General features: G+C 47.5%; 3 protein-coding genes across 4 annotated transcripts in view; all 3 read left to right on the top strand.

Moving 5' to 3' along the window:
- Positions 1–7,905, top strand: part of ENTPD3 (ectonucleoside triphosphate diphosphohydrolase 3) — a 29,809-nt gene extending 21,904 nt beyond the window's left edge. Inside the window, exons 7-11 of one of the 2 annotated variants that reach the window (XM_036333243.1) lie at positions 678–911; positions 2,903–3,175; positions 3,343–3,453; positions 3,978–4,115; positions 6,573–7,905. In XM_036333243.1, coding sequence (XP_036189136.1) covers positions 678–911; positions 2,903–3,175; positions 3,343–3,453; positions 3,978–4,115; positions 6,573–6,809 — 993 coding nt within the window. In that variant the 3' untranslated portion in view covers positions 6,810–7,905. The other variant, XM_036333245.1, reaches the window with a different exon arrangement.
- Positions 7,906–13,545: 5,640 nt separating this feature from the next.
- Positions 13,546–16,969, top strand: RPL14 (ribosomal protein L14). The gene is made up of 6 exons (XM_036333249.1): positions 13,546–13,824; positions 14,303–14,404; positions 14,980–15,074; positions 16,200–16,299; positions 16,386–16,439; positions 16,639–16,969. The coding sequence occupies exons 1-6, from the start codon at positions 13,561–13,563 to the stop codon at positions 16,915–16,917; spliced, it is 894 nt and encodes a 297-aa protein (XP_036189142.1). The 5' UTR covers positions 13,546–13,560; the 3' UTR covers positions 16,918–16,969.
- Positions 16,970–18,435: 1,466 nt separating this feature from the next.
- Positions 18,436–23,763, top strand: ZNF620 (zinc finger protein 620). The gene is made up of 3 exons (XM_036333248.1): positions 18,436–18,578; positions 21,804–21,956; positions 22,617–23,763. Exons 2-3 carry the CDS (start codon positions 21,923–21,925, stop codon positions 23,552–23,554), a joined length of 972 nt encoding a protein of 323 aa, XP_036189141.1. The 5' UTR covers positions 18,436–18,578; positions 21,804–21,922; the 3' UTR covers positions 23,555–23,763.
- Positions 23,764–23,897: the final 134 nt, after the last annotated feature.

Here is a 23,897-nt window from a genome sequence, read left to right on the forward strand (position 1 = left end):
CTGGGCTATGGGTAATAGGAAGGGCAGCTGGAGAATGACTCCTCTAAGCTGGCCCATAGCCCTCTGGAATTTACAGAGCCTTGGGGCGGCCCGCTCCCCAGGTCCCCGTGTCCCCAGGTCTCCGTGACACGCCAGTCTCCACACGCCCTTCTTCTCTGGTGCAGAGGAAGGCTGACTCCAAGAGACAATCACCGTGTTACAGAGATCATATCCAGCCCCACACCTATGCTGTTCCTCCTCAAATATATTTTTTAAATCTTTAGTTCACTGCCAACAGTTAATATTTTGAAAAGTTCACATAAAAATTCATAGCTTCTCCTGACCCCCCCCCCCCCCCCCCCCCCCCCCCCCCGCTGGACGTGCTGGTCACAGTGGACTCACATTCCTGCATGCAACAACCAACCGGGACAGCGTGTAACACGCACTCCCCAGGCTGCCAGAGTCCCCACCATTCCCTGTTGTCTACACCTAACCTACTTTGCTCATTTCTGCTGCCTGCCCAGCTCCTGTAAGCATTTGAGTTCACCACCCCTGACATAAAGGAGAGGTTTGGCCCTGAATGCTTCCCCATATGTCCTAGTTCTTAGCAGTCAGAGACGGGTCTTAGGTGGAGAGCCCTGGGCAAACAGAAATGGCGTCTCCGGCCTGTTCTCATGCCTTCTTCTCCCGCGGCGCAGAAGGACCTGTGGCACATGTGGGTGCATCCAAATGGCGTGGAGACCACAGGTGCCCTGGACTTAGGCGGCGCCTCCACCCAGATATCCTTCGCGGTGGGAGAGAAGGTGGAGCTGAACACCAGTGACATCATAAAGGTGTCCCTGTACGGCTACGTGTACACACTCTACACGCGCAGCTTCCAGTGCTACGGGCGAAACGAGGCCGAGAAGAGGTTTCTGGCCATGCTCCTTCAGGTACCCGAGTGGGGGCGGGGAGCAGGCGTTTCCTGGGGGGGGGGGGTCTCAGCTGAGGGATGGGCACCTTGCCTTCCGGGGTCCGTCCTTTCAGCTCCAGTTAGAAGGTGGGTGACGTCAACAGCATTTTCCGGTTTACTTGTGGGGGTCCGAGCGCGCACACTCTCTCTCTCTCTCTCTCTCTGTTGTGTTGACCACTTCCAGTGTATTTGAGTCAGAATTCCAAGGAAATTCCAGAGCTCCCCACATTTTATAAATGATTCAAGTCCCGGGATCCCTTTATGGCAGGGGTGGGGAACGTCCGGCCCACAGGGCTATATAAGGCCTTGGAATTCATTTGGTCTGGCCCTGCCAAGGCATTAAGTCTCAGCCAACGTGCCTCTTCCCAGGAGAAAAACCCTGGAAAATCCTCTTTTCTCAACCTCCTGTTATTTCAGGCAAAGCTTAATGCTCCCTCCTCCAGCTCCGGCTCCTGCCCTGGCAGGGGGAAGGGGAGGGTGGGGGGGAGGGCTCCTCGGAACTCCACAGAAGCGGGCAGGTGAAACCCTCCTCCCAGGGTGAGTAGGGGTCCGGGACTCTAACCTTTTAAAGTCAGCTGGCCCTGAGTATACTCACCTGTCTGAGGTCTCATTTGCATATGAAAACACAAGTTTCCAGGTCTGAGTCCAGGACTGGGGGCAGAGGTGTGAGATCCCAGCCTCTGCCGTGGACAGTCATCTCACAGGGCCCAGCCATCTCTCCAACTTGCCTGGTAACCTCTGGGTGCTGAGAGGGTGGCTCTGGCCTGAGCCTTCTGACTCAGGTGAGGGAAAGGATCCAGGTGTGATGAGGATCACCCACAAATGCGTGCCCAGACCTGCCTGACCAGCACTTTCATGCGCCAAGTACATGCTAGCGAGCCTGACTGAGAAGGTTCACGCAGATGATTACATCATGATCACTGGCTGAATCTGCGTCTCATTTCCTCTTCTGTACCATAAGGGCCTGCACAGTGTGGTGAGGACACCTGGGTAGATACTTGGCAGTCATTCTCTTATTAACCAGTCCCCAGCCACCCCCGGCTCAGGTCTCACTCTGAAAACTTGTTAGACATTAGGGACTCTCCCTCCCTCCCTCCCTCCCTCCCTCCCTCCCTCCCTCCCTCCCTCCCTCCCTCCCTTCCTTCCTTCCTTCCTTCCTTCCTTCCTTCCTTCCTTCTTCCCTCCCTCCCTCCCTCCCTCCCTCCCTCACAGATCTTTTTCTTCCATCAGCTGCCTCCTGCACACCTCCTACTGGGGATGTGCCCACCACCAAGGTACATGCCCTTGACCGAAATCGAACCTGGGACCTTTCAGTCCACAGGCTGACGCTCTATCCACTGAGCCAAACCGGTTAGGGCCAAAGATGGATTTTTAAGTAAGAAAAGGAAGGAGCAGAATAGTGTGTAGGGTACTACCATTTATGGTTTTTGTAAAAGAAAGAGGGAAGAAAAGAAAATGTATTCACATATGCACCCAAGAAGTACAGACGAAATCTCTGGTAGAATACACAAAAACTGGCCATAGAGGTCACTTCCAGGGAGGGGGTCAGGTGGGGGGCACTGAGGGGGACGGAAGCTAAATTCTCATAATTCATGTATTTGTCCCTTTGGGATTATTTTATTAGGTGGATAGATAATACTCTAGTCAAAATGGTTGATTAACCTAGCCTATCTTGTTTTCTCACCAAAATGAAGTTCATAAATCCTGCCTCACAGGCCTGCCGTAAGGGCTGGATCTGGTCATGTGAGCGAGAGCCTAGCATTGCACCTGGTACAGGTAACTGTCCCCCCACTGCCACTTGAGTTATCTAGACAACCTGGGAGTTGCCTTCAAGTACCCACCGACACAGAATGGCGTTTTTCCCATTTCCCTCCTGGCATTAGCGTGTAGCGATAATAAGAGTTGGCAAAAGGGAAGTACTTTGTCCTCAGCCAAAGAGTGCTTTCTAATAGGCCACTCGTGTGCCTACAGAATTCCACCACCAGCACCAGCGTCACCAACCCCTGCTACCCTCGGAATTACTCCACCACCTTCACCGCGGGCCACCTCTTTGGCAGCCTGTGCACGGAGGAGCTGCGGCCTGGAGGTTACGACCCCGATGACACCATCACGTTTGAAGGAACCGGGGACCCATTACTCTGTCGGGTGAAGGTGGCTTCCCTCTTTGCCTTCAGAGCTTGCCACGACCGAGAGATCTGCTGCTTCGACGGGGTTTATCAGCCGGGCGTTAAAGGATCTTTTGTGGTGAGAGCAGAAACCACGGAGAGATTCCTGGTTTTTTCCCATTGCATATTTATTCTGACCTTTCCGTTTCTCTGCTGCTGACCTGTCTCCTGCTTTTACGACCTGCCCTCACACCTCCATGGTCTGTCCCATTCTGAGGCACGCTGTCCTGTTCCGCTTCCTCCCAGGCCTTTGCGGGATTCTTCTACACAGCCAACGCGTTAAACCTCTCGGGCAGCTTTTCCCTGGACGCCTTCAACTCCAGCACCTGGGATTTCTGCTCACAGGACTGGAGCCAGGTCAGTGTGTAAGGAGAAAGGGGCGACAGCGCCACCCACAGCAGAGCAGGGGTATCCCATCGTGCGCAGGAGTGCATGTGTTCTGAATTTCGCCCTACGCTGTTCTGCTTTTAACCCCCAAAAGGGGCTATCGGGGAGCCGTTCCTGCGTCATGAACTAATGTCCTGACCACAGGCGCCGTGGTGAGAACCGTGTTGGGCACATGATAAGCACCCCGTACGCTTAGAGATTGTTCTTACGTGATGATGTTCTAGGGATATTTTTAATATTATATCATTGCATTCCTTAATGCAGGAGGCAGCCGATGGATGGTTCTTTCTCATTGATGTTTCTCTCTCTCCCTTCCTCTCTCTCTCTCAAATCAATTTTTAAAAAACACTAAAATTAAAAAAATTTTTTTTAAATAAATATGAAACGCTGGGTGATACAATTTTTTCCGCTAGTCCTTTGGTCCTAACGTGTTCCAAAATGTGCATTTTAAAACCTGCCTGCCCGCCTTCCCCTCCCTGCTTTGACCTTCTCAGCTCCCGCTGCTGCTGCCCCGGTTCGATGAGGTGTACGCCCGCTCCTACTGCTTCTCGGCCCACTATATCTACCACTTGCTCGTGAGTGGGTACAAATTCACCGAGGACACCTGGCCCCAGATACATTTTAAAAAAGAGGTAAGTCAGAGCACAAGTCCTTTCCTCCTCTTCCTCTCAAAACAGAGAGGGTTGCGCGTACGTGCGTGAAAGGAGAGCCTTGACCCCCAGGGACCTCCCCGGAGGGATGAGGGAGAACTGGGAAGCCAGCTCACCGCAGACCCTTCCCCTTGAGCAGAGCCTTGGAAGCAAGGACCCGTGGGCTCTGAGCTCCTCCAGGGCAGGACTTGTGTTATCCTCACATTCCCAGCATTCAGTTCAGCACATGGGCGAGAACCTGGAAGATGCTTAGTAAATGTTTGTTGAGTGAATGAATAAATATGTTAAGGATTTCATCCTAACATATTTTCATTCTAAAAAGAAGCCTCAAATAGAACAGTTTGTTTTTTTTTAAAAAAAAAAGAGGATGGTTTTTAAAACAAAGCCCTGGCTGGTGTTGCTCAGTTGGTGGAGCACCATCCCATGTACTGAGAGGTCACTGGTTCTAGTCCTGGTCAGGCACAGGCCCTGGTTATGGGCTCAATCCCCAATAGGGGTCATGCAAGAGGCAGCCAATTGATGATTCTCTTATCAATGTTTCTCTCTCCCTCTCCCTTCCCCTCTCTCTTTAAAATCAATTTAAAATTTTTTTTCAAAAGAGGGTAGTAACTAATCGCTCTCCATTTACGCAGATGTCAGAGTAAGATGCAGGCTTTAGAGCTTGAGGGGTTAAATAGAATCTTCTCTCGGAATGAGCCTCAGGCACTGTGTTTACTGTCAAGAGTCCAGCATGGGCCAAAGCTGGAACCCCAGCTGCTCCCCGGTGACTGTGCGGTGACGGGGCCTCGGACCTTGCTTTCGGGCAGCGGCAGCCTTGCTGACATGCCCATCCAGCACTATGTTCCCGGGTTCTGGGAGGCTTCTCTGGGTTCAGGAAGAGCTGGTGTAAAGCCTGAAGTATATCTGGAGTCAGTCTGTTCGGTATGAGCTTTGGCTAATTAGATGAAACCAATCAACATCTGGCATTAGGCCTGTGACTGGCTATTTTTACATCAATGAAATTGAATCATCTACAAGAAATAAGGATGTCTGGGAACATGTAAGGATTGTTGTGGGCATGTCCTCTCCCGGCTTGGCTTCATGATCTAATTATCAGGAAAGTACATGATGAGAATGGAGAAGGACTTCCCACTGAGCACCCGCTTGGATGCACACAGAATTCTAGGTGTCAAGTTCCTTTCCTTTATTCATAAAGAATCTTCTATCCAGCCAAATTAGTATCCGAATGTGAGGGCCTAAAAAGACTGCAGAAGATTGGCCGCACAAAGACTGAACATCAAAACTATATTTGGAGGAAGTAATGAAATAAGACTAGAAATAAATCCAGATGTTATAAAAATATGTGAAGTAAGAATAAATAGTGTTGTGGCTTAAAATGTATGTTTTTTTAAAAATACTAACACCAGATAAAAAAGGAAAAGAGAAGAATTCATCCATACACCAGAGCAACCCAGAATTCAAGTATAGCTAATATTCAGTGTGATGGGGATGGGGTCAGGGGGGTCATAGGATACAGGAACGTATGAGTGGCCTAAAATGCTAATTTTTTAAAGGGAACATGCACACACACAATTTATAAGGCAAGAAAGGAAAAAAATAAATATAGGAAAAAAGCACCAATTGAAATTTTTAAAGTAAGGTATTAGAAGTACAAATATATCAACGATTACAATAATCCATAAATGGACCAAACCTACCAGTTAAAAGACAGACCTTGTCAGACCTGATTTTTAAAAATCAAATATATGTAATTTATAAGAGAAACACTTAGGCTTCACACATCAGGATTTGGAAAGATTGAAAGTTAAAAAAAAAAAGAAAAAGATTTTCTTTTAAACTGTCAGGCAAACATCACCCAGAAGAAAAACTGCTGTAGCTATTTAATATCTGAAAACAATAGTCTTTAAGATAAAGAGCATCATTCACAATAGAGAGGATTATAACAGAATGACAAAAAGTTCAATTCATCATGAAGATTGCAAATTCGAAATATTTATCCATCTAATAAAACAACCTAAAAATGTGCAAACCAAAAATCGATTGAATTTACCAGAACAAACTGACAAAACCCTGTTTCTTAGAAAGTGGCCCTCGGCTTAGCGAACACACACTACCTTCCTTCTTTAGCCGCAGACACTGTACAGCCGGCAGCAGACAATGGTTCACTGTCATCAACTCTGCCTCTTCCCACTTGGCCGTGGCGAGGTTGTGGGGACTCGTTCTGCCTTGCCTCTGCGGTGCTGGAGTTAGGGCCCTCGAGCCTTTGGGGGTCCCAGTGACTTGGATTGTCGCCCAGCCTCTGCAGTGTCTGAACTTGGGCAAGTCCTTTGACCTCTTTTCCAGTGGGTGTTTCCTGCTGGTGGCAGTGGTGTGCCCCGGGTATGGCATTCCCACGTCAGCCCCTGTCCTGAGAACTCAACCATCTCCTCTACTTCACAGGTGGACAATAGCAGCATAGCCTGGTCTCTTGGCTACATGCTCACGCTGACCAACCAGATCCCAGCCGAAATCCCCCTGATCCGCCTGCCCATGAAGCCACCTACCTTTATGAGCGTCCTCGCCTTCTTCACGGGAGTGGCCTTGCTGTGCCTGGCATTCCTGGTGTACCTGTATGCGTTGTCTAGGAACCAGAGGCGCTCCCAGCATGCCTTGGACCATGCGGTGGATTCCGAGTGAGCAGCTGCAGGAGCTCGAGGGCTGCCCAGGTCCAGCCTGGGTGACACCAGACAATGCGAGTGAAATGCCCATCTGCGGGAAACACGACCGCAGTCAAATATTTAGGTTGTGCGCCCCCCAGATACGATGTATGCCAAAGCACCTCTTGGGGAGCCCCTCAACTGTTCCTTGCACACTGCTCCTCAGAGACCCCACCACCCACTGCTGACCCCCTGGGGAACAGGAGAGACAGGCCCTCAAGGCCGGCTCTTTATTCCAGGGCCCCAGAGGAAGAGGAAGCAGAGATTATGACAGTTCCATGTTGAAGAATTGACCTCAGGGCACATTCTGCATCCTGTCCTCCCTTAGAAAGGCCGTATTCCTCCTGGCAGATGCCCACTAAGCATTTGACCCGATCAGCTATCTCATCGTATGGCTTCCGCCCACTGGTCCTTAACTGAGGCTGTCCTTTAGCAATCCCATACACATTGAGCTGCCTCAGGTTGGTAGAATACAGTATCTGGGGGAGAAGACGGCTTTACGCCCAAGGACAGTGGCCGCAGCCAGCTTCTGTCGTGCAGCCAGAACCTGAAGGATGGACGCACAGCAAGTCTCCCAGAAAACAGCTGGCCATTCCTCAAGTGGGATTCCCTCCCGCTCAGGGCTCTGATCATTAGATCGCAGCCGGTGTCTGTGTCATTATCCTCACCTCCCCTTCACGTTCTCCTGTCATCCTATGAAACATTTCCTCCTAGCGAGGGCATTGTGTTCCAGATCTTTCTGCCTTGGCGAGGCTTTTGTTTCGGGCCATCTTTCCAGAAACTGTTAGCGTGGCGTGCACCTTCTGTCCACCAGCCCGCAGGTATGCTTGATGCTGCCACAAGACGTCCTATTCTACGATTGGCTTACCAGTTCCTTCCCTGGGCGGCAGACCTCCCTGCGTAGCGGCCATAGTTCCTGACTTTGGAGAAAGAAGAGGAAGCTGCAGGGACTTTGACTCCTAAGTGGGATGGGGAGAACTCCGGCATGTCCGATGGCTACAGGCTAAAAGTCAGCATGATTGCAGATGGTCGTTTGGTAGCTCAATGTGGAATAAAGGACTCGGATTTTGTTTTGACTTGCAGGGTGTGTGTTTGTTACCTTGCACATGGTACTCCTTCTCCCAAGGTCCCAAGGCAGTACTGATGAGAAGTTTTAAAAATTGAGAACATTTTCTTAAGAAGACTTGCCTAGTGAATTAAGAAAATGATGCATTAATATCACTTTTATTTCAGAGAGTTCAAAGGACTTCCCTTTGGTAAACCTTTGGCTCCTTGAGATACTAGTAGTTGTAGTGAACATTTCTGTACCTTATTTGACAGTCAAAGCTTCTGTGAGGCCACAGCCTGCCATTTAGATATTCCCCCCCCCCCCCCCCCCCCCCCCCCCCCCCCCCGCCGTTTAGATCTTGATTCCCACCCAGAATGGCTGCTCCATCCCAAAATACACCTTTGCTCACAGAGTTCTCCCTACCTAGACTGGGTCATCCTCGAATCCATGCAAATAATGCATATTTCTCAAGGCATAATTTTAGCTCTACTTCTTTCACAAAGCTTTCCTTACACACACTATGGCCTGTCTCCTGGATCACCTTTTCAAAACTAATTACATCATAAATTCTTATATCATTATTCGTCTTTGTGTGTGCATATGGCTTGTTTCTAATATAGACAGAAGGTACCCTGGCCAATTTGGCTCAGTGGATACAGTGTGGGCCCGAGGACTGAAGGGTTTTGAGATTTTGAGATCTTGAATAAGGAAAGGGATTCTTAACACACACACAAAAGGCCTTAACCATGATAATATGTGTGAAAACAAAAGAACTGCAAATATGTTCAATATGGATGGATCTTACAAACATAGGGCAAAAAGCAAGTGTAATTCCATTTATGTAAAGCTCCAAAACTGGCAAAACTAAACACAGAAGATCAACTCTAAAGAAAAGCAAGAAAATCATTGCTCTTAAATTTGGGGCGGGGGTGGGGGGGTGGGGTGGGAAACAGAGATTGTGTCTGGAAAGGAATAAACAGATGTCTTAGTCTGCTAGGGCTGCCATAACAATGGATGGCTTAAACAACAGAAATCTAATTTCTCACAGTTCTGGAAGCTGGGAAGCCGAAGATCAAGGTGCCAGCTGATTCAGTTCCTGGCTTGTGGGCAGCTGCCTTCTCACGGAGTCCTCACAGGGCCTTGTCTCTGTGCTTGTGCAGAAAGAGATGGTGAGCTCTCTGGTGTCCCTTTCTATAAGGATACTAATCCCATCATGATAGTAGGCACCCCCTCATGACCTCATCTAACCCCAATCACCTCCCAAAAGTCCCATATCCAAATACCATCCCATTGGGGGTTGGGACTTCTAACATATGAATATCGGGGGCACACAAAAATCCAGTCTATAGTAACAGAACTTTTGGGGTGATGGTGATTGATATTCTATAACTACGTAGTAGTTACAGGTGTTCCCTTTTTTCAACCATGCATGTACTTTCTGTATGTCCTATATGACATTTAAAAGATTATAGGTCTGGGTTAACTCAAGAATTTGCTCTTTGCTACCTCTATGATCTTCATAAAGTCTTTCAATCTCTGGGACTAATATCTACTAGTACCTCATGGGATTGTTGAGAAAAGTAAAATGTAGCACTTAGCCAGTATCTGGCAGGGAGTATAGGCAATGAATAAGAGTTTTAAAAAGTATTTCTTTCATCCATTTACTCATTCATTCATTTATTCATTCATTCATACATTCTCCAAAAGTCTACTCTATGCTAAGTAAGGACTCCTGAAACACATGAGACACGAAGGCCCTCTGCTGGAGCCACGGAGAAAATCTTTCCCAGGTTGGGTCCTTTTTGTTTCTACCTCATTAAGGATGCTGAAAAAAATCATCAGTTCAAAAATATTTTTAATATTATAAAATACTGAGACAATCGGAAATCTGAACATTTGATATCAAGCATTCCCGCTAATTTTTGTTTACCTTCACAGCAACACCTAGAATAATGGTTAACTGAAGGTTGTAGCCTAGCCACATTGACACATAAAATTGACCATCACATCTATGAATTGATTCAGAATGATTTGTAAAGGAGGAGGTGGATGGGACAGAACTAGCCAATCCTCCCGGTGATTGGACGAGCCAGTTGGGTGTAGCCGGCCTATCAGAGTTCTGCTTACGCATGGTCTGATACTTTGGTTTCTGATGTAAGTGGCTGCTAAGGATTATCCTGCTCACTTCCCGTCACGTACACCACAAGGCGGTCGGGCCTTACTTAGAGTTACCTTGCCATTATCATACAGCAGCGGTTCTCAACCTGTGGGTCGCGACCCCTTTTCGGGGTCGAACGACCCTTTCACAGGGGTCGCCTAAGACCATCGGAAAACACATATATAATTACATATTGTTTTTGTGATTAATCACTATGCTTTAATTATGTTGAATTTGTAACAAAGAAAATACATCCTGCATATCAGATATTTACATGACAATTCATAACAGTAGCAAAATTACTGTGATGAAATAGCAATGAAAATAATTTTATGGCTCGGGGTCACCACAACATGAGGAACTGTATTAAAGGGCCGCGGCATTAGGAAGGTTGAGAACCACTGTCATGGAGAAATCCGCAAACAGCCTGGGGCTGCTTGGGAAGGGGTCTCCAGCTGCTTCTTCAAGGAGAGCTGTAGCGTGAGGAGCACATTCTAGGAAAAGGGAGGCCCAGTATATGAAAAGCCGTGAGACCTGTAGCTACTGCAGGATTGTTGTGCAGGGCCTTGAATGCCAGGCTGGGTAGTTTGGACTTGATTCTGTAGAACAGAGGATGAAAGTGAACATTTGGAGGACTTTAAATAGGGTTGACTTAATCAGATGATGAACTTTAGAAAAATAATTTTGTAACTGGAGAATCCGAAAGTGTTTGCCAAAGTGTGTTCAGTGAATCACTGGGGAGCTTTTTTTTTTTTTTTTTTTTTTTAATATATTTTTATTGTTTTCAGAGAAGAAGGGAAGGAGAGATAGAAATATCAATGAGAAAGAATAATTGATGGACCACCTCCTGCACGCCCCCTACTGGGGATGCAGCCCACAACCTGGGCATGTGCCCTCACCAGGAATCTAACCATGACCTCCTGGTTCATAGGTCGGTGCTCAACCACTGAGCCACACCTGCCAGGTGGGGGAGCTTGTTTTTTTAAATGCTGATTCTTGCCCCTCCTCAGACCAGCAAATCAGAGTCTCTGGTGTTAAAGCCAGAAAACCCCATTTTGAAAGTTGTTTTTGTGTGTGCGTTTTTAAGCTAACCTTTATTTGGGGGGAATAAATGTACCAGCCCTAAAGGTAAAGCTTTGAATTTCCACAAGCTGAACACACTCAGGTAACCAACACGCAGAGGAAACAGGCCACCAGCAGCTCAGCAGTCTCTCTTGCCCACCAGCCGCCGCTGCCTACACCGAGGGTAAACACGTTCATTTACTTCTAACAGCCAAAGATTACTTTGCTTGTTTTGAACTTCATATAATTGACATCACATGGCATACACCCTATGCGTCTGACTTATTTCACTGTTGTGTGTGAATGCGTCCATGTTCCGTGTACATGCTGCTGACTCCATTATAAAGACTTCCACGACGTATCCATTCTCTTGTTTATGGGCCTTTGGGTAGTGTCCAGTCTGGGGCTCTTACCACAACCAGACTGCAGTGAATGTTCTTATTCATGTCTTTTGCTTTGTAAATTATAAAGCAGGATGCCAAGGCCTAAAGACGAAATCATTCGCTACCCACTTATTGAGCCCCTTAGGAGGCACTGTGCTAAGAAAAGAAGACGCTCAAGGTCCTGCCCTCATAGAACTTACTTTATTTGGTGCAAAACTACAGCTAAATGGACAGAAAGATGAGTCAAACAACTGTGGTAAGAACTCTGAGGAAAACAAAAAGCTGATCTAGTAAAGGGACAAGGGGACTGACCTTTTTTATGTGGCAGTCATGCTGTATGAACAAAGGGATGAGCATTCTTTTTTTTTTTGTCTAAAGTTTTACATTTGTCTTCTTTTTCCCCAATTGATGCCCCCCCCCTCCCCCCAGGAGCATTCTTGGCACGGGAGACACCACGTACAAGTCATGGAGAAGGGGAGAGTTTGTTCTATTCAAGACCAGTGTGGCTGAAGCACGATGAAGGGGAACAAGGGATTGCATGTAGGAGCATATGATTCAGGCCAGAATAAGCAGTTTCGATTTTATTCTAATAGTGTAGAAAGCCATTGAAATATTTTAAACAGAAAGATGTGATTTTATTTATTGATTTAAAATTTCTTATTGATTTTTGGAGAGGGAGAGGGAGAGAAACATCGATGTGAGAGCAGAACGTAGATGGGCTGCCTCCTGCACACCCCCTTCCAGGGGTCCAACTGAACTAGCGAATCAAACCAGGGGCAGCCCTTCAGTGCACCGACCGACACCCACCCACTGAGCCACACTGAGTCACACTTGCCAGGGCATGATTTGTTTTTTATTTTACTTTATTTTTTAAAATATATTCTTTATTGATTTCAGAGAGGAAGGGAGAGGGGAGAGAGAGAAACATCAATGATGAGAGAGAATCACTGATTGGCTGCCTCCTGCACGCCCCCTACTGGGGATCAAGCCCGCAACGCAGGCATGTGCCCTTTGCCGGAATCGAACCGGGACCCTTCAGTCTACAGGCTGACGTTCTATCCACTGAGCGAAGCTGGCCAGGGCATGATTTGTTTTTTAAAAAGATCCCTCTGACTTCTGAGCAGAGAATAGATTAAATGGATCAATGGAAAAGCAGATCACTTTAGGAGGCTGCTTGGAACAGTCCAGGAGTATATGCTGGTGTAGATCTTAGAAAACGACTGAAATAGACTTGGGAATTGTCAGCAAAGTAATCACCATCTTAATCAAGTGGTGAATGGTAACACTGCCAAGGAGACATCCCGCGTGTGTCCTGATACGATGCCATCAAGGGCTCAGCATTTCTACCAAAAAGGCATAAGCTGAGTGCAATCGTGAGGAAAACCACAACAAACCCTTATCGAGAGACATTCCACAGAACAACCAGCCTGTATTTTAAAATGCAAAAACGTCAGTATTACCAAAGATAAAAGCTTAGGAACGGTTACCGATTAAAAAAACAAAACAGAAAAACTAGACATGGTAACTAAACACAACTTTTTTAGATTAGATTGTGGACCAGGAAAAAAAATATATATGCATTTACTCTAACAACTGTAAATGGGGCAATTGATAACATTTAAATAGGACTGCAAATTAAAGAACAGACTATTCGTATTATTTTCCTGATTTTGATCATTTTATTATGTAAGATATGTCTTTGTTTTTAGGAAATAACACATTTAATCGTGTAGCGATAAAGAAACATCATGGCTGCAATTCTCGTTCAAATCGTTCAGAGAACGCAAACATAAAATGTCAACATTCAGCATTTATGGAAATTACCTCTATTAGCTTTGCAACGTTTCTGTAAGTCTGAATTACTCTAAAATAAAACATTAACAAAATTACTGGAGTCACTCGGGGACAGAAAAAACATATCTAGCACTAAACCATGAGTAACCACGTTTAGATAAAAGTCGGGAGAAGGGTGAGCAGTGGAAAGAAAAACGGAAGAATGTTAAAAAAAAAAAAAGAGCCAAGTGGAATGTGGACAAAGGGAGTCAAAGCTTCTGTGCTCTTCACTCTAAACTCCTAAGCGATGATCTTCCCTCCCGCCACTCAGCGCCGGACCACCGAGGGCGAGCTCATTGCCGGCTTCAGCGAAAAATCGTCCAGACTCCGCCGGCTCCGCCATGTTTTCCCAGTGAGCATGCGCGCGAGTACGCACGCACGCACGCACGCCTCAGCTCTAACCAATCAGCGCCCACGTCGGCGTTCCGTTCAGCGCAGGGGCGGGGCGACTTTCTGCACATGCGCACGGTTGGGTGGGCCTCGTTCCTTCTCGCCGAGCGCCGCCAACATGGTGAGTATCACTGCTGCGGGCTCCGGGGTCTGGCCGCCCCGCAGCTGCACCACCGCCTGAGCGGGGCGCGGAATGGCGCCCAGCGGGCCCTACGTAGCGCAAGGTGAGGGTTTCCGGGCGAATGGAGCACGTAGTTTGCGGGCTTCCCGGACCCGCGGCCGATAAGCGCGTGGAGGGCCCGGCAGGCCCGGCGCGCCTGGGCTTACGCGTGCGCGCAGCCGCCGCCAAAGCTGGAGGGCCGGCGGCCTGGCGGGGCTGGGACTGGCGGGCCGGGCCGTGACGGCCGGCGAGACCCCGGCTTTTGCCGCCGTCCCCGCCTCTGCGAGTTTGTTATCCAGGTCGACCCGTGGCGCTTGGGGTGGGTGTTCCCCTCTACGTTCTTCGCTGCACTGAGCCTCTTTGCCTGTAAACTGCAGGACCCTGTAAATGTGGAGAGATTTTAATCAGTTTCGCTTTCCTCCCCCGCGGCCCACTTTAGGTGTTCAGGCGCTTCGTGGAGGTTGGCCGGGTGGCCTACGTCTCCTTCGGGCCTCATGCCGGGAAGCTGGTCGCGATCGTAGATGTTATCGATCAGAACAGGGTAAGTGTAAGGAAAGAGTCACAGCTTCCCACGGCAGTGGGTGGTGCGCTGTAAGGACCCCAGCGGCCCCGGAGGCAGGAGGGCTGTGGGCGGGCGATGGCGGTATTTTAGTTTGGGGAAAGCAGGCAGGGCGCTGTAGGGGTTTTCAGGCACAGATTTGAGTTGGCCAGTGCCACTGGGTTTGGGTATTACCTCTGCGGCTTACACTAGCCAGCACCTTTATGGCTAAAACATTGGTGAGGGTTAAATGAGTTACTATATATGTATAAAGGGAGTTTAGAACAAGCCAGGCATGTAGTATTGAGAACCACAAACTTAAGGGATTGACCAGAGGCTGTGAATGGACATTAAGTTGTTTGTTGGGAATGTAAGGATTGAAGACTTATAATTGTCAAGTAAATTACATGTAGTTAGGTAATAGGCTGAACTACTGCTAATAATAATTAATCGTTTTTTTTTTTTTTTTTAAAGCATTTAAATAGTAGGGCTTGGATTTTGAAAGGACATGTTATTGCAGACTATCCTGTTGAATGCTGTTAGGTTTTGCACTGAGGTCTTGATCTTATGTATTCTAGGCTTTGGTTGATGGACCTTGCACTCGAGTAAGGAGACAGGCTATGCCTTTCAAATGCATGCAGCTCACTGACTTCATCCTTAAGTTCCCACACAGGTAAGACCCACCTCCCAGCTTTGCTTATGCTAAAGCAGCAGTGGCCAACCTTTCGGACCTCATGGGCCACCAGTGGTCCGTGGACCACCGGTTGGCGACCACTGTGCTAGAGAACATTTTCTTGGTTTACTTAAAAAAAAGTTTTTGTTGTTTTCCCTTGAGAATATAGTGAACAGTTTTGAAGAATGGAAGCAATTCAGAAGAAGAATTTCCAGTGTAGTGGGCGGGCATTGTTTCCCTTTAAATGTGCTGTGATCTTTTCGTTCTCTGGCTTTGCCTGTGTGCAGATTTGCCATCCTCTTTTGTTTGTACCTCTCTCAGGATTTACACAGCAAAGACCTTTTTTAAGGAATTCTGGTTTCCTGTTTATATTTTCATCACTTTTAGTTCCAAAACAAAAACGAGTTCTTGTCTCTTCCAATACTCGTTATCCTTAGTTGAATGTTTCCTATGTGTCAGAAGTATTCAACAGCCCTAGCTAGTTTTTCTCAGTGGTAAGAGTGTCGGCCTGCTGATGGAAGGGTCTTGGGTTCAATTCCCAGTCAAGTGTATGGACCTGAGTTGCTTGCTCGACGTCTGGCCCCAGCAGGGGCAAGTACGGGAGGTAACCACATCAATGTTTCTCTACTGCCACCCCTCCCCTCCAGTCTCTCTTTAAAAAAAATCAATAGAAAAAATATCCTCGGGTGAGGATTTTTTTAAAAAGTAACATGCCTCATTTTGTGACAGTTACTTACAAGGAATTGAGAAAACCATTAATTCTTTTTTGACATGCTTGATGTAGACTATGGACGTTAACTGCTGTGTTGCTGTATAGTTATCCAACTGCACTGACAGTTGTAGTGGGACACCTGTAACTAGTTTACTTTTGAAGTGTACTGGGTTTATTGTGTGTTTGAGGTTATAAGACATCCAAAGATGTGGTGTGCTGGGTGGTATTTATTCTCTAGAGACAACTAGAGCTAGAAGTACAACAAATGGGAAGGGTACTTTTGGGATTATTTTGCTTATGCTTTTTAACCTGAGAGGGGGTATCAGTTCTGCTTTTCAGAGGGTGAAAAGCTGCCCTTGAGTTTGTGTTGCTTCAAAGCTGATTTCTTCATCTCTAGTCTTGGTTCTTTCTAGTGCCCGCCAGAAGTATGTTCGACAAGCCTGGGAGAAGGCAGATATCAATACAAAATGGGCAGCCACAAGATGGGCCAAGAAGATTGAAGCCAGAGAAAAGGTAATAACTTACAGTCATTTGAATTCTGACCTTTTTTGGAGGGTTGGAAGGTGGTGTAAGAGAGTTCTGTGTTTTGTTTTTTATAGAAAGCCAAGATGACAGATTTTGATCGTTACAAAGTGATGAAGGCAAAGAAAATGGTAAGTTTTTAAAATTAGTACAGGATTATGTTTTAACCCTAAACTTATTTATATGGTAATTCTGTTTGCCCATGCTTAGTAGAGCAAAGTTGATTATATGAGGGTCTTAACATTAGGGTTTTCTCTTAAACATATATACATATATGACAAATAGTCTCTGTGTGCATGTTGTAAATACACTTACATTGGCATTTTTCAGAGGAACCGAATAATCAAGCTTGAAGTTAAGAAGCTTCAAAAGGCAGCTCTCCTGAAAGCTTCTCCCAAAAAAGCACCTGCTGCTAAAGGTGCTGCAGCAGCTGCTGCAAAGGTTCCAGCAAAAAAGGTCACCGCTGCAGGCAAGAAGGCTCCAGGCCAGAAGGTTCCCGCCCAGAAACCTGCAGGCCAGAAGGCAGCGCCTCCAAAAGCTCAAAAGGGTCCGAAAGCCCCAGCCCAGAAAGCACCTGCTGCTCCCAAGGCATCTGGCAAGAAAGCATGAGAACACGAGGGGCTACTATAAGCGATTAATAAAGGTTCTTTTTAACACACTGGCCCATCTGCTTGCTGTGGGTGAACGTCTGCTGCGGGGCAGGGATTGCGAAGGAGATTGATAGTAGGAAGGTTGATGTCATTATTAGAAAATCAGTTCCTTTGTCTCATTCTGCCTGCTTTCAGGTAGTTTAAAGCCATCACACTAAGTGGTAACGAGTTAATGTTCTCATGGGAAATGATGATGAGAACATCAGGTGATTTTTTTTCTAGTACAAATATATTTTCCATATAAACACAAAATTCTAGCAGCTTTGGATGCTTGAGGGTTTAATAAGATACATTCTAAGTTTGGTTGCCTATCATTTCTAACCAAAAGCTGATTTCCTGAACCTGACTGGGAAATGGACAAAATCATTTTGGCTTGATATTAATAGTCAAGTGATAATAGTGTAATAGCTTCTGTGATAAAGGAAATGCAGTCAGTTTGGGGTTACCTGGCCTGTGTGAGGGTTCAGGAGTTGTCTAGAGAATTAAAATTATACCCCCCTTTTTTTGTGTGCCACAGAATTTAGTCATTTATGTGTGCCATGAGATGAAAAGGTTGAAGATCACTGGTCTAAACCAACTCTGGTGGTAGTGCCACGTAGGCCTAAGTAAGCCATCTTACTGGTTTCTTGGTTTTACTGCTCCTGGGTTCATTTTCTGGTTTTCAGTTACTGCATCCTCTAGTGTTTCTTCCTGTTAGGCTTCATGAGTGATAGACTTGGCTTACTTGTCTGTATTATTTTGTCCTCATGAACTGTTTCTTACAGCATTTCTCATAGTACATGTGTGGGTTTTATACTCCACAGCAGCCAGTGCGATTCTGACACTTGACTACCAAGGGGTTTAGAGGTCTGCTCCCACTTCAGATGCAATCACAAGGCCCAGGCCTTCTGAGTAACCGGCTATAGATTGGACTGCCTCCTGCGGCTTGATAATTGACGGACAGCTCATCATAGAACCCCTTCCTGTTAACAGTTTATTAGAAAGGTTAAAACTTAACAGCTCTTCCCACTTCCAAGGCTCCTGCTGCAGGCGCGCAGCCACAGCCATAGCACCCAGGCAGCTCTGGCACACGGAGCAATGATCCCCTCGCTGCCTGGCAGAGCAGCCCGTACTGGCAAACGCCAGAGAACGCTGGGTAAATCACAGAATTGTAACTCATGGCCCTGCAGGACCCGAGCCTGGGGCCGGCAACTTTCTGCGAGAAAGTAGGGACAGTGGTCTCTGCGGCTGGGATAGGGAACCATAGAGACGAGCTGCTTCCCAGGATTCTAGAGGAAACGGTGCACGCACTTCCGGCTGGGCCGGCGCGCTTCCCTAGGGCCTAGGACTCGTTCCCACCACGCTGCGCCTGCGCCTGCGCCTGCGCCGTGCGGGTTAGCCCTCAGGGCAAGTCGGGGCTCGCCTCCCAGTGGCTAACAGGTTTGTTTCCCGGGCGGCGGGCGGAGTGTCTAATAAGCTCTGCCTTTGGGGTGAGGAGGTGGCGGGAGGAATGGGGCCCGAGGCGAAGAGAGCACATTCGCAGGGTGCGAGGCAGCGTTAATTTTACCCGTGCCTCCTTATTTCTGCTCAGTCTCACCGCTAGAACCTCGAGGGCGGCATGTCCAGGCCACGTGGCACCAGGTGAGCCGGCATCCTCTCGGCCTCTGTGGATCCCCATCCTTATGTGTCAGTGTCAGAAGCGTTCAGACCTCTTATGAGTTTACTCAAGCCAAACTGATGGCAATTGACGGGAAGCAGAACCTCAACAGATTGAGAAAATGCTCTGGAAAATGGTAGTTTTGCATCTTATTTTATACATTACAGCCAAAAGAGAAGGCATAAGTGGGCTACTGGAAATCCATGGGTGATAGATTAGTGAGGCAGCAGAAAGCAAGGGGTGTGTGTGTGTGTGGGGGGGGGGTGGATCGGATAAAAAGTAAAGTGATAGACACTTGTTTTACGTAGGTGGGTACAAGTTAAGGTTCACGTTTAACATGATAATAACTATGAGGGGATCTGTTGTCTCTACTGGTGCCCGCTCTTTGAGGAGTCCAGAAAAAGAGCAATTACCTTGTTATTGCAAAGGCATATTTTCCTGGTATGTTATCTTAGATGCAAAAAGACCAGGGACAGCCTTAATTAAGGTGAGGATTGACCTTTGTTAGGGAAAAATGCCTTAGGCATGACTACGCCACACACTGCTTTTAGTTCAAAAGTTTTAATTTAAAACCATCCCTCTGTGTTACCTGAGTTTGTAAGGCTGCCACGCAGGCCTCCCCTGCACTTGTCAGGTTTAGTATTTGGTCCCTTTTTGTCCACAGATGTCAGGAGAGTTGGTGTCAGCTCTGCATCCAGACCTTGAGTTGTCTGGGCCAGTGGCTTCCATTTTGAATCTGTCACAATTGGATGTGTTTGCAGAAGAGGAGTTGAGGGGTGGAGAGATGAGAATGCCCAAACTAAGATAATTGCAAGGGGGGAAAAAAGGAGTATGGAGGGATTGACTGGGATAGATTTGGCATTGAGGCTGAAAAGTAGAAATTAACTGAAAAGTGGAAACTGCAACACTGCATACAATAAAGACCCCTTTCACCCCATTCACAAGATTGTCTTCCTTGGATAACACAATTCTAATAATTATTTTGTAGATCCCATTGGATTTTCTACATAGACATGCCATCTATGAATAAAGAGTTTATTTTTTTCTTTCAAGTCTGGATGCCTTTATTTTTCTTGCCTATTTGCACTGGCTAGAACCTCCAGTTCAGTATTGAGAAGTGGTGAGAGCAGCTGTCATTATTGCTGCTCTTTTTGCCTTTGTCTTTTTTCTCTCTGTGTTTCATTTGGTATTGCTATGCCTTACATGCACTTCTCCCTTCCCTGCCCCAACCTGTGCAATTTCTGATTTGCCGTTAATTCCATGAAGTATATTTTTCATCTCAGACATTGGAGTTTTCATATCTAGAAGTTTGATTTGGATCTTTTAAAGAAATATATCTTGTATCTATTTAACTTTTAAACCTATGGTATACATTTATAATAACTACTAGAGGCCTAGTGCACGAAATTCGTACACTGGAGGTGGGGGGGCTCCCTCAGCCTGACCTGTGCCCTCTCACAGTCCAGGACCCCTTGGGGGATGTCCACCTGCCGGCTTAGTCCCGATACCTGGGGATCGAGCCTAAGCTGGCAGTCAGACATCCCTCTCGCAGTCTGGGAACCCTCGCTCCTTACCGCCTGCCTGCAGCAGAGGCGGGAGAGGCTCACATCACCACTGCTGTGCTCACCAGCTTCTGGCTGAGTGGCGCTCCCCCTGTGAGAGTGCACTGACCACCAGGGGGCAGCTTCTGCGTTGAGCGTCTGCCCCCTGGTGGTCAGTGTGCATCATAGCGACCAGTCTTTCCATTGGTCCTTCTGCTGTTCGGTCAGTCTGCATATTAGGGGTTTATTATATAGGATTTTCATGTTCTCTGTTAGTGAATGCCAGGCATTGTTCCCTTCAGTCCTTTCAAAGGATCCTTTCTCTGGCTTTGGGTCATTTACTTACAGCCATGCCTAGATCAGTACTCTGTTAAATTTTCTAGGGGAACCGTCTGCAGGTGACTTGTATTCTTTTCCTGTTCAGCTCTTTCCTCTGCTTTTCTGTCCTATAAATTCTAGCTGTCTTGGTCCCCTCAGACTCTACCACGATCTGCCAGGCTCTGTCTCAGTTTGCCCTCCCTGCATTATAGCCTGGAAACTTCCGGCGTAGTAAGGTTGGGGAATCATGGGGCTTACCTCTTTGTTTCCCATGTCTCAGGAATGGTCTTTCATTGCTTGATAACCAGTATCTTAAAAACTGTTGGTTTATGTAATTTTGTTCAGGCAGGAGGCTAATCGGATCATGTAGATGAGAAATGGAAGTTTTTCCTTAGCATTTTGAAAAACATTTCCCTTACTTTTGCCATGTAGTGACTCTCCAGTCTTCATGTATGTGTTGTTTTTCCTTCTCCAAAGCCTTTAGGATCTTTTTTTTTTTTTTTTTGTTAAATATATTTTATTGATTTTTTTCAGAGAGGAAGGGAGAGAGACAGAGAGTTAGAAACATCGATGAGAGAGAAACATCGATTAGCTGCCTCCTGCACATCTCCCACTGGGAATGTGCCCGCAACCAAGGTACATGTCCTTAACCGGAATCGAACCCGGGACCCTTGAGTCCGCAGGCCGACGCTCTATCCACTGAGCCAAACCGGTTTCGGCTTTAGGATCTTTTTTCATGTCCTCATTTTTCTGAGACTTCTCAATGGGGTGTCTTTGTATAGATGTTTTTCATTCATTGTCCTAAATTCTTTGTGGGCCCTCCCTCCTCCCTGGTGCTTTTAAACAGAGAGAATATTTTACCAAAATATCCTGTGGTGTGAATGATCTCCTTTTGGTTTGCCTCCCCCTCTGCCAGCAGTTAAGATTCAGCTTTCTCTGCTTTTCTAACTTAGATACCACCCATCCTTTATTTTCTGCCTTCTGACATTTTGTTAACACCTCCTCGTGGGCCATGATGTTACTATCACTTTAGTGGGATCAAGGAGGGAGTGGAGATCAGTACAAAAGTGCTGTGTGTGGGCTGTGTTTATACAGATGCCCCTGTGCATGTGCACAGGAGGCCCAGGTAGGGGGAAGGAGCCAGAGGGACTGACAGGTACACAGAGCAGGGCATGGCAGAGTCAGCACAGAGATCCACAGGGGGTGACCACAGAGGGGTGCAGTGAGGAGGGCAATGCGGCTGAGGGCTGGCCCCTGTGGTGGGGAGGGTGCTGGCTAGCTGTCCTGGACTATACCACCTGACCCCGTGGGCCTCTGCCCCTGTACTTAGGCTCCACTGCCCTCACACAGGCGTGAGCCGGAACCTGTTGTTTCAGGAGCCGGTGAGCTTTGAGGACGTGGCCGTGTACTTCACTCAGAATGAATGGGACATCCTGGACCCTGTGCAGAGGGCCCTCTACAGGGAGGTGATGCTGGAGAACTATGCAAATGTGGCTTTCGTGGGTAAGACATTTCTTCTCCCTGTTATTGTCTGCCTCTACCTTTTGAGCATCCTATTCTCTTTCTTCCTTAGACTTTGTGGGTCTCCAAACACCCTCATGGGCAGTTCTCTAAAGGCTGAGCTCCCCAGAAGCTACTGGGTGGGGAGAGCCTGGGTTCCCAGGTTTTGAAGTCGGCTGTCCCTCCAGCCCTGAGAGGGGCTCTGCCTTAAGCACGGTGGTAAATGAAGGTTTCTTGGGAGCTCAGCAGAGCCCCTTTGTGTCCCTGTCCTCCGATGAGGGAGGGATGATTCCAGGACTCTCCCCCTTCTTCTCGCGTCTCGGCGGCCTTCCTCTCACCGAGGGTCTCTGTTCATCACTTCGCTCTGTCTGCCCTTTTATCCCTCCCAGTCACTTGGGGGAAAGTTCTTGGTCTTTTGCCCTAGTTAACAGTCTTTTCTGTCTCCCCGTCTTGATGCTCTTTATGGGAATGCTGCCTGGCCTCACCTGCCTCTCCCCCACGGAGTCTTCTTTCTAGGGGGGCTCTTCTGGGTGGTGATCTTTGGTGCCCTTTTCTGCACAGACTGGAAAATATCCACACACCTGCTCCTGTTTCCCCTGCAGCACAAGTCTTCTGTTTGCAAGATCAGGGGCTGACGGCTGTGTTTTCTTTTTGTGATACCAGGGGGCGAGACCAGAATTGAGAAGGAAAAATCCACTCCAAAGGAACACATTGCCAAAGAATCAGAGTCCCGCAGACTGACACTGGCAGGGCTGCCAGGGAATGTTCCCCAGGACCTTGATCTTGGGAGCAGCCCAGGGCAGCAGCACAGCCACTGGGTAGTTACGAAGGCAGAGTCAGAGAGGAGAAATTTCACTGATGGGTCATTCCAGTATCATGAGGCCCAGGCTATTGAGAGTGGGGAGAAGTGTGAGAAATTAGCAAAAAACATTAGCGTCAACACACAACTCACCGCGAATCAGCCAGGTCCTGGTGGTCAGATACCTTATGAATGTAGAAAATGTGACAGATACTTCAGTCGAATGGCCGACTTCCACCGACATCAGAGGTGTCACACTGGTGAAAAGTCTTTTGGATGCAAAGAATGTGGGAAAGACTGCAGGTGTAACTCCTGTAACTCACTACTTACTCGGCATCAGGTAGTTCACACTGGAAAGAAACGACTTAAATGTAAAGAGTATGGGAAAGGCGTAAGTTCAGACACAGCCTTGACTCAGCACCAGAGAATCCACACTGGAGAGAAGCCCTATGAGTGTAAGGAGAGCGGCAAGGCCTTCAGTAGCAGCTCTGTCTTCCTCCAGCACCAGAGGTGCCACACTGGGAAGAGACTCTATGAGTGTGAAGAGTGTGGGAAGCAACTGAGCTCCAACACAGCCTTGACTCAGCATCAGCGCATTCACACCGGGGAGAAGCCTTTCGAATGTAAGGAGTGTGGGAAGGCATTCGTTCAGAAATTCACCCTGGTTCAGCACGAGCGAGTGCACTCTGGTGAGAGACCTTACGAGTGTAAGGTGTGTGGGAAAACCTTTAGCTGGTGTGGAAGATTCTTTCTACATAAGAAACTCCACACGCAGAAGGCATCTGTCCAGGAGGAGGACTAGCCACAGCTGGGCTCACTGCCTCTCCTGGTGTCTCTCCGTCTTCATGTTTTTTGTCAGTGTCATCACTGTTCTTCCTGGACTGTGCTCATTCTTTTTTCAAAAAAATCCTCACCCAAGGATATGTGTATTGATTTGAGAGGGAGAGGGAGGGAGAGAGAGAGAAACAGCGATGTGAGAGAAACAGTGATCGGTTGCCTTCCGTATGTGCCCCAACTGGGATTTAACCCACTACCTCGTTATGTGCCCTGACTGGGAATTGAGCCCACGACCTTTTGGTGTATGGGACCATGTTCCAACCAACTGAGCCACCTGGCCAGGGCTGTACTGGACTGTGCTAATTCTT

The sequence above is a fragment of the Myotis myotis genome, unplaced genomic scaffold (genome assembly GCF_014108235.1).
Source record: "Myotis myotis isolate mMyoMyo1 unplaced genomic scaffold, mMyoMyo1.p scaffold_m19_p_13, whole genome shotgun sequence".
Classification (NCBI taxonomy): domain Eukaryota; kingdom Metazoa; phylum Chordata; class Mammalia; order Chiroptera; family Vespertilionidae; genus Myotis; species Myotis myotis.

Excerpts from the sequence above, each read along its gene's own strand:
- ZNF620 (XM_036333248.1), top strand. The coding sequence starts at position 21,923 with ATGCTGGAGAACTATGCAAATGTGGCTTTCGTGG. Across the intron at positions 21,957-22,616 it reads TGCAAATGTGGCTTTCGTGG|GGGGCGAGACCAGAATTGAG; the intron begins GTAAGACATTTC and ends TTGTGATACCAG.
- RPL14 (XM_036333249.1), top strand. The coding sequence starts at position 13,561 with ATGATCTTCCCTCCCGCCACTCAGCGCCGGACCACCGAGGGCGAGCTC. Across the intron at positions 13,825-14,302 it reads CGCCGAGCGCCGCCAACATG|GTGTTCAGGCGCTTCGTGGA; the intron begins GTGAGTATCACT and ends GGCCCACTTTAG. Across the intron at positions 16,440-16,638 it reads TGATGAAGGCAAAGAAAATG|AGGAACCGAATAATCAAGCT; the intron begins GTAAGTTTTTAA and ends GGCATTTTTCAG.